General features: G+C 32.6%; 2 protein-coding genes across 2 annotated transcripts in view; one reads left to right on the top strand and one right to left on the bottom strand.

Moving 5' to 3' along the window:
• LOC125054872 (RNA helicase aquarius) overlaps positions 1-18,202 on the bottom strand; it is a 61,108-nt gene that overhangs the window by 22,448 nt on the left and 20,458 nt on the right. The window contains exons 7-12 of the mRNA XM_047657008.1: positions 8,770-8,883; positions 7,750-7,853; positions 6,816-6,927; positions 5,869-6,082; positions 2,450-2,498; positions 1,269-1,504 (exon numbers count right to left, since the gene is read on the bottom strand). Of these exons, the coding sequence (XP_047512964.1) occupies positions 1,269-1,504; positions 2,450-2,498; positions 5,869-6,082; positions 6,816-6,927; positions 7,750-7,853; positions 8,770-8,883 (829 nt within the window). The remainder of the gene's footprint in view (positions 1-1,268; positions 1,505-2,449; positions 2,499-5,868; positions 6,083-6,815; positions 6,928-7,749; positions 7,854-8,769; positions 8,884-18,202) is intronic.
• Positions 10,947-17,185, top strand: LOC125054876 (probable G-protein coupled receptor Mth-like 4). The gene is made up of 8 exons (XM_047657021.1): positions 10,947-11,284; positions 11,589-11,753; positions 12,710-12,825; positions 13,843-13,921; positions 14,096-14,256; positions 14,437-14,575; positions 14,987-15,076; positions 16,346-17,185. Exons 1-8 carry the CDS (start codon positions 10,974-10,976, stop codon positions 16,563-16,565), a joined length of 1,281 nt encoding a protein of 426 aa, XP_047512977.1. The 5' UTR covers positions 10,947-10,973; the 3' UTR covers positions 16,566-17,185.

Genomic DNA, 18,202 nt, shown 5'->3' with positions numbered 1-18,202 from the left:
ATCTACGCAGATAATGATATCATATATTTACCATAAACGTAACTTCGTAAATGTTTCGTTATTAAATGATATCATACATGTTTAATGACACAGAGTATTAGATTCTATTTGCTTGGCATTCTAGTGACATTTATAATAAACAAAAACCAATGTGGACGCAGTTTTCAATCGGACATTAAGCGATTGAACGCCGATTTGGATTTGGATTTATCTTTCTTACTTATTAACACTTGCTCATACTGGAAAGAAAAGCCTTGTAAGGATACCGGCAAAAATCGTTCTAAGGAGAAGCGCAATACCGGATATTATATATTACAAAACTAAGATATAACAGGTTTAATATTACTTTAATTATTTTTTTTTAAAAACTGTTTATGTTGCAGCAAAAATCTATGAAAACCCCATTGGTTTTACATCATTATGCAAAGTTCGTAATTAAATTACCTTCATTAAGATTTCTGAGGTCTAATTTTATACCAGAAGTTTATTATTGATCTAACGAGTGGTAAATTAAAACTGACAGATCTTTCAGGTATTGCGTGATGGGTTTTACCAACAAATTTAACGAGCGAAAAAAACTCGGCGTAATGCCAAGCTTTTATATTGAAGGAAATAAAACATCAGACTGAATTATAAGTTTCGCTCTCTTAGTGCAAAACAAATTGCAATATTTTGCCTTATATATTGTGACGTCGACCAAATAACAGTAAAGTACGTCACACGTTAATGGGGAGGGAGGGTATCACCGAAGTGTGACAAGGGGCATGGGGGGGGTCAATACTTTTGTGACGTCACATGTTAAAATTTAAAATACTAAAACGCAAAGTTTGGATGTGAATTAAAAATTTTAAAAATTTACGAACTTGATCTATATTTATTAATAATTTAGCATTATAAAAATGTGACAAGGACGGGGGGAGGGGTTCAAAAGTCCTGAAATTCGTGTGACGTACTTTATGGATGGGGCCGGAGATAAGACAAATCGTTAGGAACCAATTTTAAATAGGTTTCGATTAATCCACTTGTGAATCACGCCATGTGCGTTTAATTAAGCGTAGTAATTAATTTTAATGGTCAGGCCATGACACATAATTTACTAAGAGATTTCACACGCATCCGATTAGGAGGGCTAACCCATATATTATTTTGTAGAGTTCAATGTTTCAATTAAACAAAATGATACGTTATTACTACACCTGATTGACCAATCACAATTATTGTTGTGGCACAACAAGAACTTTACAGTGATATTGGTTAAATATTCTTACCTATACTCTGAGTAGGTCTAACAGTAACAAGGAAGCAGACATCGTGTTTCCTTAAATTTTCCCACTCTTGCTTGATTTCTCGTCTAACACTAAGAGTGACAGTGAGATCCGCCCGGACCCTGGAAGGTGCTTTCTCGCCGATGTTCGGCTTGGCCACTTCAACCACAGCAAAACTCTGTATCGGATGGGCCATCCTCGCCCAACCGCCGAAGTATACGCTGTCATCTTCTGCACGCCTGCATAGAAAAAGAAGAACCATACATTGAAATGAAGGCCAAATACAGACCAACACTGTAGGTTTTTCAGTCTTTCTTAGCGCACTTTGGAATCAAACATTATTAAGAAAATAACGATAAATCGAGGCAGACGTAGTACCTTCTACTCTTAGTAGATTCGTTTAGTTAACTATTGAATTAAAAAGCAGTACAGTTAGCATAGCATGGCGGGACGTTATCTGTGAGAGGCTAATGATTCGAAACAGTAAGATTCAGAAGTGGAGTTTGCGCGTGTACTTTCAGTACGAATAACCTTAAATAGGCCTATACACCTACTGAAAGTGGGGAACTAATTTGCCGGACGCTATGCAATATGTCAAAACGCCCAGTCCGTTATCTATAAACTAGGGAAGTGACCACGTGACCGAAAACTCATGTATCGAATTGACGTCATCTTATATCCAATCACATAATGTTTATGAGGTACATTATGTAAATCACAATAGCGATTACTAATTCTTTGTTTAGAAAATTTACGACTAATATAAAATTTGTAACATATATTATTAACCTAACAACGAGTCTAAATATATATACTAGACGACTTCGTGTATTTTTAACAAGCGGGCAATACCCACTAAAGCGAAATGGAACAATTATTTGCGAGTCTCTTTTTCATTCTAATTTCAGTTAAATTGCTGGATAGATTCCCCAACTAACGAATGCGGTCAAAGATCCAGAATCCGATGTAAGAATATTTTTGAATAATTAAGACATCTCTTATTATAATAATTTAAATAAATTTCATTACAGTTAAACCATCGTGTATTGTACTTGAATATATAACTAATGTGGCAAGAGACAGTTATATCTCTCTGTTTCATCCCTTACTGAAGAAAGAGAAGGGCCCTATTAATATGACATCTGACGGCGGTTAATACAAATAATCAATTAAAACATAATTACCACGGCGCTAAACGATAGACCGCATCCTCTATATCCTGACGAATCTCATCTGAAACAAATGTTATATGTTTAAAATAACTTAATAAAATTACAGAAAGGCTAAAAGTGTAGTTGCTATTACCTTTAAATCTAAGATATTTTTGAAGTTATACTTCTTTAGGCGCGTTATGAAAAATTTATGAGAGTGAAATTTTACGATGCGCGCGCACCGTGACACAAAATTAACAGAATGAAGTTGCCAACGGAAGATGCTACGGCTTTGGACATAATGTAAAACAACATTCGAATAATAATAGAATTTATGTTACACTTAATGTAAGAGAATAATAATAAATATTTATTTTTTTAATTTTTCAAATGTAAACTGAACTTTAATGACTATAATGACTCCTTTTCCAGTCTTTGATTATTAATTTGTAATTAATTATTTGCATGCAATCAAAAACTATTTTTAATAATGCCAAAGAAGTATAACTTCTTACGCGCGTACATAAGTACACGCACCCTTTTTTTCAACATACATCTCTCGATCTTAGATTTCATGCATGTATGGTACGTGCATGCGTCATAGTTAATACTAAATATCAATATAATTAGTCTGAAATACTGTATTTTGACCGGTCCATAGTCGGAAGTTTTCTTATGACGTATAGAACGTAAGGAAACATAACGTTTAATGAATGAGTTTTTACCAAGAATTTATTAAGATACAATTGACCACATGACTATTTTATTAATAGTAAAAACATAAATTTTGTTTGACGTCAATTGTGACAAATTAAGGTGTAACATTATTAGTATGGATAAATTAAGCCTAGTGTTGTACTAGTGGCTAAAGCGACTCAACCCTGAGGTCTTGCGTTCAAATCACGGCTAATAGATTCTACATTAAGGCAAACATCACGAGGTTATCTTAAACCTAGAAATCAATGCCATGCATCACAGAAGGCAGGTCATCTAATTAAAAAGATTACGTTTCGTATTGTAAACCTTCTACAGTTTTCTTCCTTAAAGTCGCATGAATGTGATGCAATATGAGACCAAGACCCTTATAAGGTCGTAGCGCCAGCTGATGCCCGAGTTCAATGACCGTATACGAGCCACAAGCAAATCTCGCACATTTTATAAACAATATTAGATGTATAAATAACTTGTAAGAAAATTCCCTTTCTTTTTGACGAATTAGTTTACGATTTAGCAGCTTTTTGCGGCTAGACGGACAGGCAAACAATTATTGATTTATTTTTGGTATTCTTTGTTTGTTTGAAAAGAAACGTAAGTTTAGTTATTTATTTAGTAACTAACTAAACATACGTTTCTAAATAAATAAATGTATTACACATTTATTTTATCACAAAAGACGCGAGAAAACGACTACAAAAATCACACGAAATCGAATTTTGTATATGCGTTATACCGAATAAAAAAGCTTTAAAACATTCTTATCACTTTATAGGCATTTATGTATTGAGGAAGTAAAATATTTACCTAAAGGGATTATATCATTATTTGTAATCGTTCTGAGAATATAAACTACATATTTAAATACAGACATATCAATTTGCGATGTTTCAAAGCGCTACGCTTTGATACTATAAATGCATTACTATTATTGTACGATTAATGAATAAGCTTAATCGCCCATTCATACAATTAACTATTCATACAATGACACTACTAAAAGTCTATGACTGATCTTTAACATGATGTAACTCAAGTTTAAAACATGCAACTTATGTTATGTTAAGGTACAAGGAATAAGATATTTAGATTGCGAATGAGGACGAGGTAGTGTACTAGGACGGAGGACCCTTTGTATTAAGAGCGGCCACCTGTTACCGGAAATGACTGCGCATTATATAAGAAAATATACTTAGGAAGCAGTGTTGGCCTAGTGGCTTCAGCGTGCGACTCTCATCCCTGAGGTCGACGACTGTGCACCAAAGGACTTTCTTTCTGTATGCGCATTTAACATTCGCTCGAACGGTAAAAAACAAAAAGTCGACGGCGTCTGTCAGGCACTGGAGGCTGACCACCTACTTGCCTATTAGATAAATCTAATAGATAATAAAATGATCATGAAACAGATTCAGAAATCTGAGGCCCAAACCTAAAGAGGTTGTAGCGCCACTGATTTATTTTACACATACATAAAAAATACAATATTATGTAAATTTATTAGTTTACCGCGGTTTAGACCAACGGTTAGTGGGTATTGCTCACCCAGTTTCTGAATATTGGAGATTCTAGTGTGGGTCGAGTCCTACACACCAATGCTACTTTCGAATATCAAAAAGACTACAGAGTAGTTATCATCACATAAAAATCCTTAGTTTTTATTTGCAAATCTACTTATTCTTCTTGAAATTATTAGAGGTACAACTCTTTGTTTCAATCCAATTTATTTACAATCAACCGTTGAATTACTATGTAACAATTAACAAACAATTTGAGCGTATTTTATTGAACAATTGTTTTAACGACACCACATGTTTGAACTGACATTATTGTCAAGTTACTTTTAAATACGTATTATTATATTATTCATCCATTATCTATTCAGTATATATCCACTTTTCTTTACTATTGTTCTTACATAGGCATACATATCCGTACGAGCAGGTTGCGCACAAAGAAACAAATACGCTTTAACGCATATCAAATGCGCGACCTACTACTAGTATTAGATTTTATACCAAAATAATGCTTTTATTACGGTTGCCTTCAGTGCTTGAAATGGTTACACGTATGACAAATAGAACATTTCGTAATTTAGAATTACCAACGTACATTACGTACGTATTTTAAATAACGTCAATAAATTAAAAGTAACCATCTTGTCAATTGTAATTATTTTTTAAAACCGGGGGCAAACCGGCAGGAGGCCTGATGTTAAGTGATATTGCCCTCCATGGACAGCCTTAATGCCAGAAGCTCGCGAGTGCGTGGCTGACCTTGTATGAATTTGTATGGAATACCTTCGGAAATACCTCGGCGGGTAGCTGGTTCCATATAGCGGTGGTGTTATACACTATATGTTATATATGTCGCAGCCAACTAGCTTAATTAGCCGTTCAATTAACAGCCTAGCCTTTAACTAAACGGCGCCGTTTAACTAGCGGCCTGAAAAATATTCAGCCGTAGCGTTTGTTACAACATTTAGTAATTATTTGGCAGATATAAAAAAGACAGAAACACATGTGACATGACATACAAATATTTCTTTTAAAATTAAATTGCTTGAGTCAAATTCACATTATTATTTTCACTACACTCTTCCATTGCCTTTTTTGCCTGTTATAGACCCCTCTCAACGCCAAATTTCGTTTATATGTAATGTATTTGTCTTAAAGCGGAGAGGCGCGTAATGTATAATTAATTTAGTCTATAATATGTAATTGAACAATATGAATACTCACATGTACTCTCCAAGCGGAACAGGTTAAAATTCCTTAATAAATAATCATGAAGAGTGAGGAATTGTAGATTCAGTTTGGGCAGTGCGAGACAGTTTTCGCCACTGTATATTTCAGTTGGGACGACATTTTCGTCCCATATTATTTCCTCCGTGGGGTATAGGGGCATAGAGTTCAGCTCTTCCAATTGTGATATACGGCGTTCATGTCGGGAAATCTATAGAAAATACCGAATATTTTATATTTATTTTTTTAGTCTTTTATTGTTTTAAATTATTTTTATATATACATATATATAGCAGGTAATTAACACAGTAACAGAAATTGCGAAAATATAGTTTCTTTTCAGTTTATATGGCAAACTTTCGATATTTTTGAAAAGTTCTTTTCTACGTAAAAGCCATTGAAAATTTGGACAACTTTTGAAAATTAACATGCCCCCAAAAAAGAAGGGACCAAAAAGGCCTGTGTATAATATCTAATTAGCTAATAAACAATAATGACAAAAACTACAAATTGTATTTTAATTTTTATACATTAACTAAAATGTGTTAGTCACATTACCTACTACATTTATTGAGCCCATAGAAATATGAACCGACATTCTCACAATAACCTTTTGTTTAAATATTCAAGATACCCAAATAAAAACACATGATAAACCAGCTTCCAAGATGAGCGGTGACCTAAATACTCCTTACGCGGCCAGAATTTCATGCAAGACACGAAGGTTACAAAACCACTTCGATTTAAAAAACTTAAAAGAAATTGAAAAACATTCTTTTTTAGAAAACCAAAAAAGTTTTTACAATTATAATAAGTTTTTCTGATTTTTGTCACTTGATGTCACTTTTTCTGATTCTCCCAAAGGGCAGGCTAGTTTTTTGACCATGCGCCTAGTCTGACACCACCTATGGCATATTAAAAACAAAATATGAACAAGCACTTACCAATAACTCCTGAAGGAATTGTTTGTCCAAACGATGCCAAGCAGCCTCGGACTCTCTGCCCTCGGGTGGTATGAGATTCAGATAATTTGCAATTGCGCGTAATGCCCGATCACTGAAACATGAACCAGCTTCATACATCAACGTACAATTTTAGCTGGTAAGTATTTTATTAATTTGCCATAGCTTTGGAATGCATTAGGCAATTTTGTAAAGTTCTATTGTATTCAAGCTTAAATAAGAGCGGCCTGTCTAAACGACTTTACATTGTAAATATGTATACTATTTTTTAATTGACAGTTCAGACTTGTACTCGTATTAGATATTTGGTGATTTTTTCGTTAAACGCAAGGTCCATTTATAGCGTGGGAGATTATATAGACCATTTTTGTCATAGGAGTTATGACAACAATTATAAATAACTAAACTGTTTTTATTAAGATAATATTTGCATGACTATCGTTATATGGCTTATTGTGGGGTATTTTATAATTAATCAATTTGAATGTCTACTTTCTTTACAAAGAAACTATTTATTATTAACATAATTTATAACATATTAGTGTAATTAGCATGTATTGTTAACATTTAGCCCATTTTACATAAAGAATAAATTAACTGATTTGGATTTTTTGTAAACGGCGTGAAAAGTTACATTGTGTTTCTTAGACATTAAGATAAAAATTATAAAACTATTGCTTTTAACTTAAATAAAAAACTGCGAAATTGGATCTGACCGATAAATTTAGTAATAAGAAAGTGAAACGTACACTTGGACGGAATTGATTTGACATTATTTATCTGTAATTGCTATCATTATTAGAATGCTTCGTGTGGTAATTGATACTGTAGCTTAATTGTAATATTGATTATACTTTTTTTTAGTTCTTAGTCTACTTACTACTACTACACTTACAATATTATTGAAGTATGTTACCTCAAGTTTCCAAAATGCTTTTGTAAGGATTCTCTCGTGTCCACACTTGCCACATTGGCAAGGGCAAAAAGTCGCAAATCAGGGAACTTTGAAAATGCTGCTTTCTGTAATCAATGTAATAAGAAATAAAATATTAACTAAAATTAGGGACGCATCGGATACCGATACTGTGTGTTTGCCGATATATCGGTATCGGTGATATTTTAATTGCCGATACGATACTTTTCAAATTTCGCGCTTAAAAAGTAACGTAAACGGCATCTTGTTTGATCTAGTGCGTTGCAATACAATATAAACAGTCACAAACTTTGAATACGAGGCACGGACTATCTATCTATCTCACCCGCTTTGTCCCTGAGTATTTCATTTCGCTAGAAACTTTAGTTGGCTTTTAACTTGTATCGCACGTAGTACTTTTTCAATACCAAATTAAATAAAATACAGAATTACAAAAATCATATCAATGTTAATTTTAATTATTAACTGTTATTTATTTTATTTTATTTTAATTATTACTGTTAAGTTTTAATTTTAATAACTAAACCTTTAATCTTATTCAAAGTTTGTGACTGTTTATATTTTATAATAAAAATTTAAAACTTTAACCAAACTTGATATATTTTACCTTATTTCATTGTAATTCGATAAGCGTGGATATCGGTATCGGTATCAGCGATATTTCTATAAGAGTATCGGTATAGTATCGGCAAAAAGGCGTATCGATGCATCGATAATTAAAATAATAATAATAATAATCATAATCATAATAATTTATTTATTGCAAGAATATGGTACAAAATATACATACACACATATACATACTTGTAAAAATATAGGAAATAAAAAGGATTAATTATTATGTATGTATGATACAGAATGTTCTATTTCCCATTGGGCACTGGACGAAACAGTCCTTGATCCTAAAAAAGTGATGCAAGGTAAAATCTTGCACATCTTCTACTCATGAAATTTTTGAGTGACGACTACTTACAAGATTCAAAAGGGATCAAAATTACTGACCTGAAGCGATGTTATCCTTGAGTAATGCTGCAATGCCATGTCCTTATCAGTCATGGGATCTCCAGTCTCGTCACTTATTTCGAACCTCGCGTAGAATTTTAACATTTGCAACAACTGTAAAAAATTTAACCAAATGAACCAAAACTCGTGGCTTATCAAGGGAAAACCCAACTATGATAAGTTAAAAATATCTAATAATAATTACATAGTATAGAGTTCCTGCTTCACACTACTTTATAATATACGTTGCGTAGCGGGTATTAATTGAGATAATTCGACAAAATAAACTTTCGATACAGAGAAATGTAAGAGAAGCGGGAGATACACTTATCTGACAAGTAGATACTAATTTCGCGGCTTATATGTTCGTATGTTTCATTATACCATTACTTTTATCTTCTATACTCAACCTTTTCAAAACCAGAAAAAGAAATCAGTGGCGCTACAACCTTTTTTAGGTCTGGGCCTCAGATTTCTGTATCTGTTTCATGATCATTTGTTGATCTAATAGGCAAGTAGGTTATCAGCCTCCTGTGCCTGACGCACGCCTTCGACTTTTTGGGTCTAAGGTTTCCTCAGGATGTTTTCCTTCACCATACGAGCGAATGTTAAATGCGCACATATAAAGAAAGTCAATTGGTGCACAGCCGAGGATCGAACCTACAACCTTAGGGATGAGAGTCGCACGCTGAAGCCACTAGGCCAACACTGCTCTTTTCAATACCAGAACTCCCTCTTAAAATGAATGGTACGCTTCTCCGATAGATGCATTTTGTAAAGTCCATCTCACAGCCCTTGGTTTTTAAGCACGTCGTTTAGGATCTCCGCCATAAGTAGTAGATTGTTGTAGATTACGCTCCCCAATTCCATACGATTGGCTACTTCTCTAACCTCTTTTAAAAGTCTTCTACAGAACCACCTAACTATATGCTATTCGTATCAATCGTGATTTTCTTATTCTTTTGTGTTGTATTTTTATTGTTTTAGTTTTTTATTTTTGTGAAATTGGTGCAAGGACTTCTTGCACTTTACCTTTCGTATTTATTTATTTTCTTACTAGGGTTTCCTGGAAAAGATCGCTTGTTACCGATAAAGCCGCCTCTTCCTAACTATGAAATACAAAGAAGTAACATACATAGTAAACTTAGATACATTACAAATAAAAAGAAGTAACATACATACTATGTATGTTACTTCTTTTTATTTGTAATGTATCTAAGTTTTAATAAATATATAAAAGTTGATTGCCTTTTATTATATGTATGAAAATTACGATTTTACCAAGCGAAACTATAGAAACATACATTTTAAGTAGTAATACAAATACTTCGTCAAAAATATATTAGTTTAAAATGACCTAAACCGCAAGCCATCTGGTTTGACATATGTTTTTAAATTATCAAGCGCTATATAATATTAAAAATCTTTTATATTTTAGCATTTTTATATGAAGATATACTAATTACTAACATTGGCAATGTTAATTATAGATAAAAACTAATGAGTATTAAAAAGGCAACTTGTTTAAATAAAACCTGTTATCTTTATCGTAATTCTGTATTGTAATATTGGAATGTTAACGGTCCTTTCATAACAAGGACTCCTTTTATATTTGGTTATCTATAAATATGTCTGTATGTTATGACAACTATGTAAAAGGTATATAAAAATATATTTGTGTATGGATTTTTTATGAAAATTATTTCCAATAATCTGTTCTTAAATTTAAATTTTGTTAAAGTTTTAATAAGTAATCTATTTTAATTTTGTGTGTACAACATCACATATACCAGATGTACTCGAATAGAAAAACCGGCGTAAACGCACGTAGATCATGCAACCGAACAAGAATGTTTCACTTCCAAAGTAATTACTAAATAATAACGTGCTGAACGACTTTGAAATATATAAAAATAGTATAAACACGTCTACTATCTCTATGACCATAGGTAAATCCATTAATACCATTAGCAAAGCCGGCTGTTGCACTAAACCGGACCAAATATAGTCAAAATAACTGAATGAAACAGCACGAATAACACGATACAAATCTTTTATAATCATTTGTTTACACTCGATAATAGAAACCACTTAATTCTACCAAACCATCCGCTATTTCCACGTGCTACAGTCCAAAATCCGCCAACGCAACGCAACTTCGTGATCACGTATACGAACTTATTTTAGTGAATCAAGCGCCGGTGATGAAGACGGTTGTGTTCATTCACCTTGGTCCGGAACGTGTTAAAATGTTTCGAATACTGTGTGTTCTCGCGTGTTTTAATTTAGTTCTAAGTGATCCTCTAAACACCTACTGCTGTTTGGAAGAAGATGGTATTTTAGACGAAAATGAAGCATTCTGTGTAAATCCAGTCAATGAGAGTAAAAAGGCTATACGGTTGAATTGTAACAAAACCGTAAGATTATTTGAAGCGGATTACAACTTTACAGTGAACAATGATGAATCGGCTACCTTATTGATTGAAGATCAATCTTTCATACAAGACGCGGGAACGTACGTATTAACCGTTATATACCATACAACATGCACCTTTCACAAATAATATAATTTTATGTCACCAAGCACGTGACTATTATCATACACCTATGTGTGAGGTGAAATTATTCTCAAGAGTTTTCACTCTTCAACTTCTTGTTTGCGATTAAATTATGATAATCATTATAATCATCGATTTAGTTTTCATTGTAAATACGAATTTTAATATTCATTCGATTTAAATTTAAAAGATCCTCTACAAGGCCTAGAATTCTAATAATAACTTCATAGGTATGTAAAGTGATTTCAATAAAAATTTCAGATTTTGTGCCGCAAATGAAACTACAAATAGCACGTTAAAATTGTTATTATTCTGTGAAGTAGAGGAAGATACGACGACGGACTTAGTATTGAGTTACTGCATGATAGTTTCGGCAATTTTTCTTGCCTTGACCGCTATAATTTACTGCGCATTACCGATCCTAAGGTGAGTACTAATAATTAATATTTAACTATACTTTAATGTCTCTTTTGAATGTCATATTTTCTTGTATTTTCAAGCATATTGTTTTACTAATAAAGAAACCGTTAGTCAAGTATGTATTAAAATAATCACACACGGGCTAGCACAATTCTACGCGTCACTTTTTAATGTAGTAAAATAAACACAATAATTATCACAACCTGTGAATATTTTTAGGAAGCGCTTAATATCTCTTATATTTGCAATTATTTATTATTAATTGGACTTCTTACTTTGTATTCAAAACAAGCCTACAAAAGGGTTAATAATATAATAATATTTAAAGCACTTTAAAAATAATACTTTTTTTAATTGAGTTTTTTTTTAATTTGAGTTTATATTCGTGAGTTGAAGACAACTTTAGTAAAAAAAATTGTATACTTATTTAGAGACAGCTGAACAGAGAAAGATAGCCTCGAATTTTTTTTACGCACAGATAACTGATACTATTAAAAAATTATCATGGAAACCGACCTTGGTACAACGTAATAGTTGACCCGGGCCTCAGAGATAGATACCTTATACTTGATCTACGAAAACACGCTAGAAATTAACAAATATAGTGAAACCAGTCAAGAACCCGTTTGTGTTGACAGTCCAAAGGACAATTTTATCTGCATCCAAAAACAATTCAATGCTGTATTTTATGTAGACCTGAGGTAGAGCGTCTGTTTCTTGGTGATTGATTTGATTTCAAGGTGAGCCTACGCATCTAAAACGATTTTGGTTTGGCCAAGAACAAAATACATTATACGACGCAGTCACAACTAAGGCGTATACAAAAAATTACATAATTTTATCTTAATAAATTAGCTAATAACTAATAATTAGCAAAAATAACTGGCACTCTAAACTTATCTTTAAATACCAGTTATTTTTGTGGTAAAACGGCAACAAATTCGCTAATTTTTTTTTTTCAGAGACCTACAAGGCAAAAGCATAATTTGTTTCTGCGTGAGCTTATCGCTGGGACTAAGTATTTTGGGTATAATGAAACTCACTGAATATTCCGATATGAATTTATGCGCAGCTCGAGGTAATTAAATTGTTAATTTTATAAATACGATAATAATACTCCAGTGACGCTACAACCCTATATACTTGGCTTCTTCCGTTTCTTTGATCATTTTTATTAGATGGACAAGTAGGTGATCAGCGATTGTGACACACATCGTCGATTTTAGGATTCGAAAAATGGCGGATTTCCCGATGTTATCCTTCACCGTACAAGCGAGTGTTTGATGCAGATATATGTGTGCGTAGAAGGTTCATTGTCCACGCCGGGGATCGAACCAACGACCTCTGGGTCTGGCCTTTTTTCAAGGTTAAACCCTTTAGTGTTCTTTGTTTTTTTTTTGTTCACTTAGATTATTTAAAATGTCTTAGAAATAATAAAAATGAAATTAACAAAAAACTACTAGATCAACTCTGCTTTTTCACTAGGTCATACTACAATCTTATTTAAGACGTTGCGTTATGCGTACCTTCGTGAAAATATATTCAATAAAATAAAATACATATGTAAATAGTCTGGACCAAACAATTATAAGTAATAAGTACCGGTTAATATTTTTATGCGTGTGCGCAAAGAGGAAATTCATAATACATTTACCGTTTCACACTTACATAACTGATAAGACAATCAGAAAACTTTTAATTGAGTACGGCTTTACGGAAAAACCAATTTCAAAAATTAAAACCAAAGCGTAACCTAAAATGATATTGGCCTTAACTCAGTACACGGTTCAGGATTAATGCTAGCCATACGGATTTTTTAATCGAATAACGCTTAAGGTATTATAAATACCGAATAATAACTTTTGTAAAAACAATATTTTAATATCTGTTAAGTTTTAAAAATTTTCTAGACGCCGCGGCCGTATTATTTACGACGCATGCAAAATGGTGACGTTATATAAATTCACGAATTATCTAATACGGCGGCATACGAAGAGTACCAATATTGTTATTGTAAAATGCGTATATATTGTGTTCACGAATGAATGTGACAAATATTTTGTAACATTTTTACCAGCGATTTCAAATGTTCCAGGATTCCTGATCTATTACTTTATGGTATCAAGTTTCTTCTGGATGAATTCTATCTCGATACAGATTCTATTTCGAATCAAGTAAGTATTACAAAGAATCTCCTATCAATCATAATTTTATAAGCAGATTATAATTCAATTTTCAAAAAAAAATATTTTTTATTTTTTATGGAATTGTCTTTCATTCCTGTCATTTACTCAGCACTTAAAAATGTTCCACGAGCCATAGATTTATCAGATGTTACGTCATTGCAGACGTCCATCAGTGCCCGACTATGGCTGGCGCACCTTTTCCTGGTACGCTCTTTACGCGTTTGGCACACCCGCGCTTATCACAATAGCTATGGCCATTGTCAACTTCCATCCTGGAAAACATCAAAAACCAGGCATCGGTCTCAACACTTGCTGGTTTTACGGTAATGAGCTAATATTATTACTTTTGGTCGTTCAATCAATTCATTCATAATTGCATATTCTTATTTTAATTTTATTTAAAAACGTTCTTATTTTGAAACGTGAACCGTAAATAATATTCTCTATACGCTACCCGTACGCTAACAATCAAAAAATTTTTTTATTATTATTTATAATTCCAGATAAAAGGCAACAATGGTACTACATGTATAGTGTACTATCAATTCTCATGGTACTAAATATAGGTATATTTTGCTACTTGTCATTTTACTTGTGGAGAAACACGTTCTTATCAACACACGTCAAGGAACTGCGTTATAAGTATGTATTGTTTATCAAAATAATTTACAGTAAATATAATATATACGTCAAAGTGTATATAAATTAAAACTAAATTATTGATTCAGCGGGACTCAACTCCGCACTACTTTGACAAGCCAATGCGTTATGTGCTGCATTATTAAATAAGAGTTGCTTTTAAAAATACGTGAGTTTGATGACGACTAAAATGTAATAACTATTTTGATGGAACTTTGTATAGAATCATTCATGAAAGCCCGTAAGCACTCAATGGGCAATGGAGAAGACACAATAATAAGCTTATTTTTATACCAAACTGAAATATTTGATTTATAGAAACCAGGGCCTTAGTTGCCTCGTTAACCACTAAGCTAAGGCGAAGATTTGTTACTATTATAATGATGATATATAATATGATTTCTTTTCTTTCAGGTTCAGAATGACATTAAAGATGTTTATTATAATGGGTCTGCCCTGGATATTTGAAATGATTAGTTCTTTCTTCGAAGCACATATAATTTGGTTAGTGAAATAATTTCAACATAAACAGCCTTCAATTCGCTGTAAATATGTGAAAATTATTCATTTGAATCTACGTAACTAAACTTGAATTTTGACTGTATAATTTATGCAAATATTACGTCATGTCTCCGTAATTTAACGTTATAACGAATAAAATTTGCAATAATATTTTGACTCCAAACTATAGTTCTTAACACATTATTAATAACGAATTGTTTTAACATCTGAAATTTAGTTTTACAAAAACAATTTTACAGATATTTTTATTAAATTAGATTAAAATCGCTCGCCGAGTTATCCGCAGTTTCCAATAGCATTTAAATTCTTAATAACACATTGTTTGTAAACGATCTGAAACTACGTTTTACAAAAACAATTTTACAGACACTTTTAAACTAGATTATAGTCGCTCGCCGAGTACATACTCCGTAGTTTCCAATAGGGTTTTATGCCATGCGACCCCGAGCTATTATTAGCGATACATATATTGCAACATCAATATTGGAACTTAATCCCATTGATCAGGGAGGATAATGGTCCCTATATCAAAGTGGTTACCATCCAATAGCGATAGTAAAACTGATCCCCACGTTTTTGTATGCAGAAATAAATATAATAAATTGTTTTGCAAAGTGGTACATTCAGATGGTTTACTTATTTTAAAAAATCAATTAGCACTATAAAAATAGGCGTGGAAAAGTCATATTAATTATTATAATATCATAATAATAAGAACAGTTAAGTCATTAATAATTGTTGTCATAACTTATGGTCTAAATTAATCTCCCACGTACATCTCCCATTTAAAAATTTGAATCACCTTCCTCCTAAAAGCATTACACGGCAGTGATCTATAACTTCTAGGAAGGCGATTAAATACTTAGATTTTCCATTTCCAAACTAACTGTTGTGGTCTCTGGCAGAATGACCAGCGCTGTGGAGCACAGCATAATGCTGAGCCAGGGCCAGTTACTACCACAGCACGTATTACACACTTAAATATACTTTATTCCTTTTTTTTTCGTTCCTATTTTTTTATTATTATTATTTTGTGTTTCTGTGTGTGTGTTTCGTTAGTAATAAATGTTATTTTATGTTATGTAAAATAAGATGTTGTTCTTTTAATATCCATAGTGCTGATGATGCAAGTTTGGGATCACATGGTATTTTTATACTCATTATTGGGGTATGTAATGGCTATTGGAAGTTACATAGTAAGGGCTCGGATATTATTCTAATATTATTCTGATACAAAATTCTATGTTACAGGACACTCTTGGACATATTTAACCTCACCCAAGGCGTCTTAATATTCATCGTACTAGTCGTGCTACGAAAGCGCGTATTAAAGGCACTATACAAAAGAGGCTGCCTGGATTGTGTTTCCGGTTTAGTTGAGCGATACCTGGCGATCGCAGAAGACGCCGAAGAAGTTGTACAACACACCATTGACGTGCCTTTAGACGATAAAAAACATTACAATATTTGAAGAAATTTTGCTTGAAAGGCTTTGTGTCTGTTAAGATACTATACGTGGCCGGACCACGAATTCACTTACCAGGCCGGACAGTTTTAACACGGTTACGTTATAAACTGTATACTTAAAAACTTACAACTAATATTCGTAAATGTATTTAGATAAGATTTGTTTATATTCAATCAATGGAAGCTATAAATAATATTAATTAAACTTAAAATATTGCAAATATTGCATTTAAAAACGAGCAATTTGGTTAGATCAAATCATTTTCATTTAATTGAATGTTGTATTTTAATGCACAAGCATGCTTATCTATTCATACAAATAAGCCTACACTGGTAAACATACGTTCTTCTCTTTCTGTCCAATTGTAATGCGCTATGCTGCAAGGAGATATTCGGGTGAAATTGAATAAAGATTAGCGTTCGTTTGATTGCGATTACGGATCGTGTCGCGTCTGTAATAAGAGATGCTGTTGATAAAAAAAATTGTCAATCGTTTTATATCACCAAGGACACGAAACTGTTCAAAGGTTACAATTGTGTTTCAAACTGATTTCAATTATCTTTATATAACAGTAGCTGATTTGGCCTAGACTTCAGCGTGCGACTATCCCTGAAATCTTACCCCGGTCGTCCTTCTGTCTATGTGCGTACCTAAGACTACCTCGTACTGTGAATGAAAACATCGTGAGGAAACTGGAATGTGTCAAAATCCACGACATGTGTCAGGAAGGCTCAAATCACCTACGTGTTGATATAGAAATTATCAAAGAAACAGGTGCATTTCGGATGGATTATTAATTATATACATTAATTTACTTTTTCAATAATAATTGTACTTATAAATAGGAGTTTCAAAGATACCTAGTCGATACGATAACTAATACACAAAACTGATAAAATTGAGAATAAGGAAAAATGTTATAAAACATTTTATACATTATCAATGTTTACATTTTTTCTACGTGCCATGTACTTGAACAATGAATTAGGATGTACATAATAATAAGTTTATATTAATCAATAAAGCCTCAATATTCTTAAGTATTTATTATATAATAGTTTTTCTTTAATTATCATCGACTAGAACGATGGTGATTTTAATGTCGCTCTAATTAAACAATGATTTATAATTTCATAATAAAAATAACGTTTTAACGCTTTTTTGTTTATTAATTTATTCCTTTTTTACGTGTTCAATAATAATAACAGAAGCAGTTTAAAGGTCGATTCACACATATCAGTGAAGCCACAGTTCCGGCACAGTACCGTTACAGTTCCGTATCCGTGCTACAGTGGTGCGTCAGTGCTTCAATTCACACATATCAGTACAGATCTCTGCGGGTCTTCGTGCACGACGTTCCCTTCAGACTAGCGTTGACGTCGATTGTTTTGATGGCACTCTTCAATAACACAGAATTAGCTATGATAGCCATTGCTTTAGACGAAGAAGTAGAAGAGAATCGAGGAAAAAAAAGAAAATGGGTACATGAAGCATGGAAGTTAAGAGAATCAGAAGGAGAATTCGTGACATTATACAAAGAATTAATTAAAGACGAAAGAAAGTATTTTGAATATTTTAAAATGCATAATATTTTTTATTTCGATGCAGCGGCGTCAGTGATCCGTGATAAAATATCGTTG

This window comes from Pieris napi, chromosome 12 (assembly GCF_905475465.1).
Source record: "Pieris napi chromosome 12, ilPieNapi1.2, whole genome shotgun sequence".
NCBI lineage: Eukaryota > Metazoa > Arthropoda > Insecta > Lepidoptera > Pieridae > Pieris > Pieris napi.
This window is presented reverse-complemented; position numbering and strand designations above follow the sequence as displayed.

Coding starts and splice junctions, on each gene's coding strand:
- LOC125054876 (XM_047657021.1), top strand. CDS start 10,974: ATGAAGACGGTTGTGTTCATTCACCTTGGTCCGGAACGTGTTAAAATG. Junction 14,257..14,436: donor CAACACTTGCTGGTTTTACG/GTAATGAGCTAA, acceptor TTATAATTCCAG/ATAAAAGGCAACAATGGTAC. Junction 14,576..14,986: donor GTCAAGGAACTGCGTTATAA/GTATGTATTGTT, acceptor CTTTTCTTTCAG/GTTCAGAATGACATTAAAGA.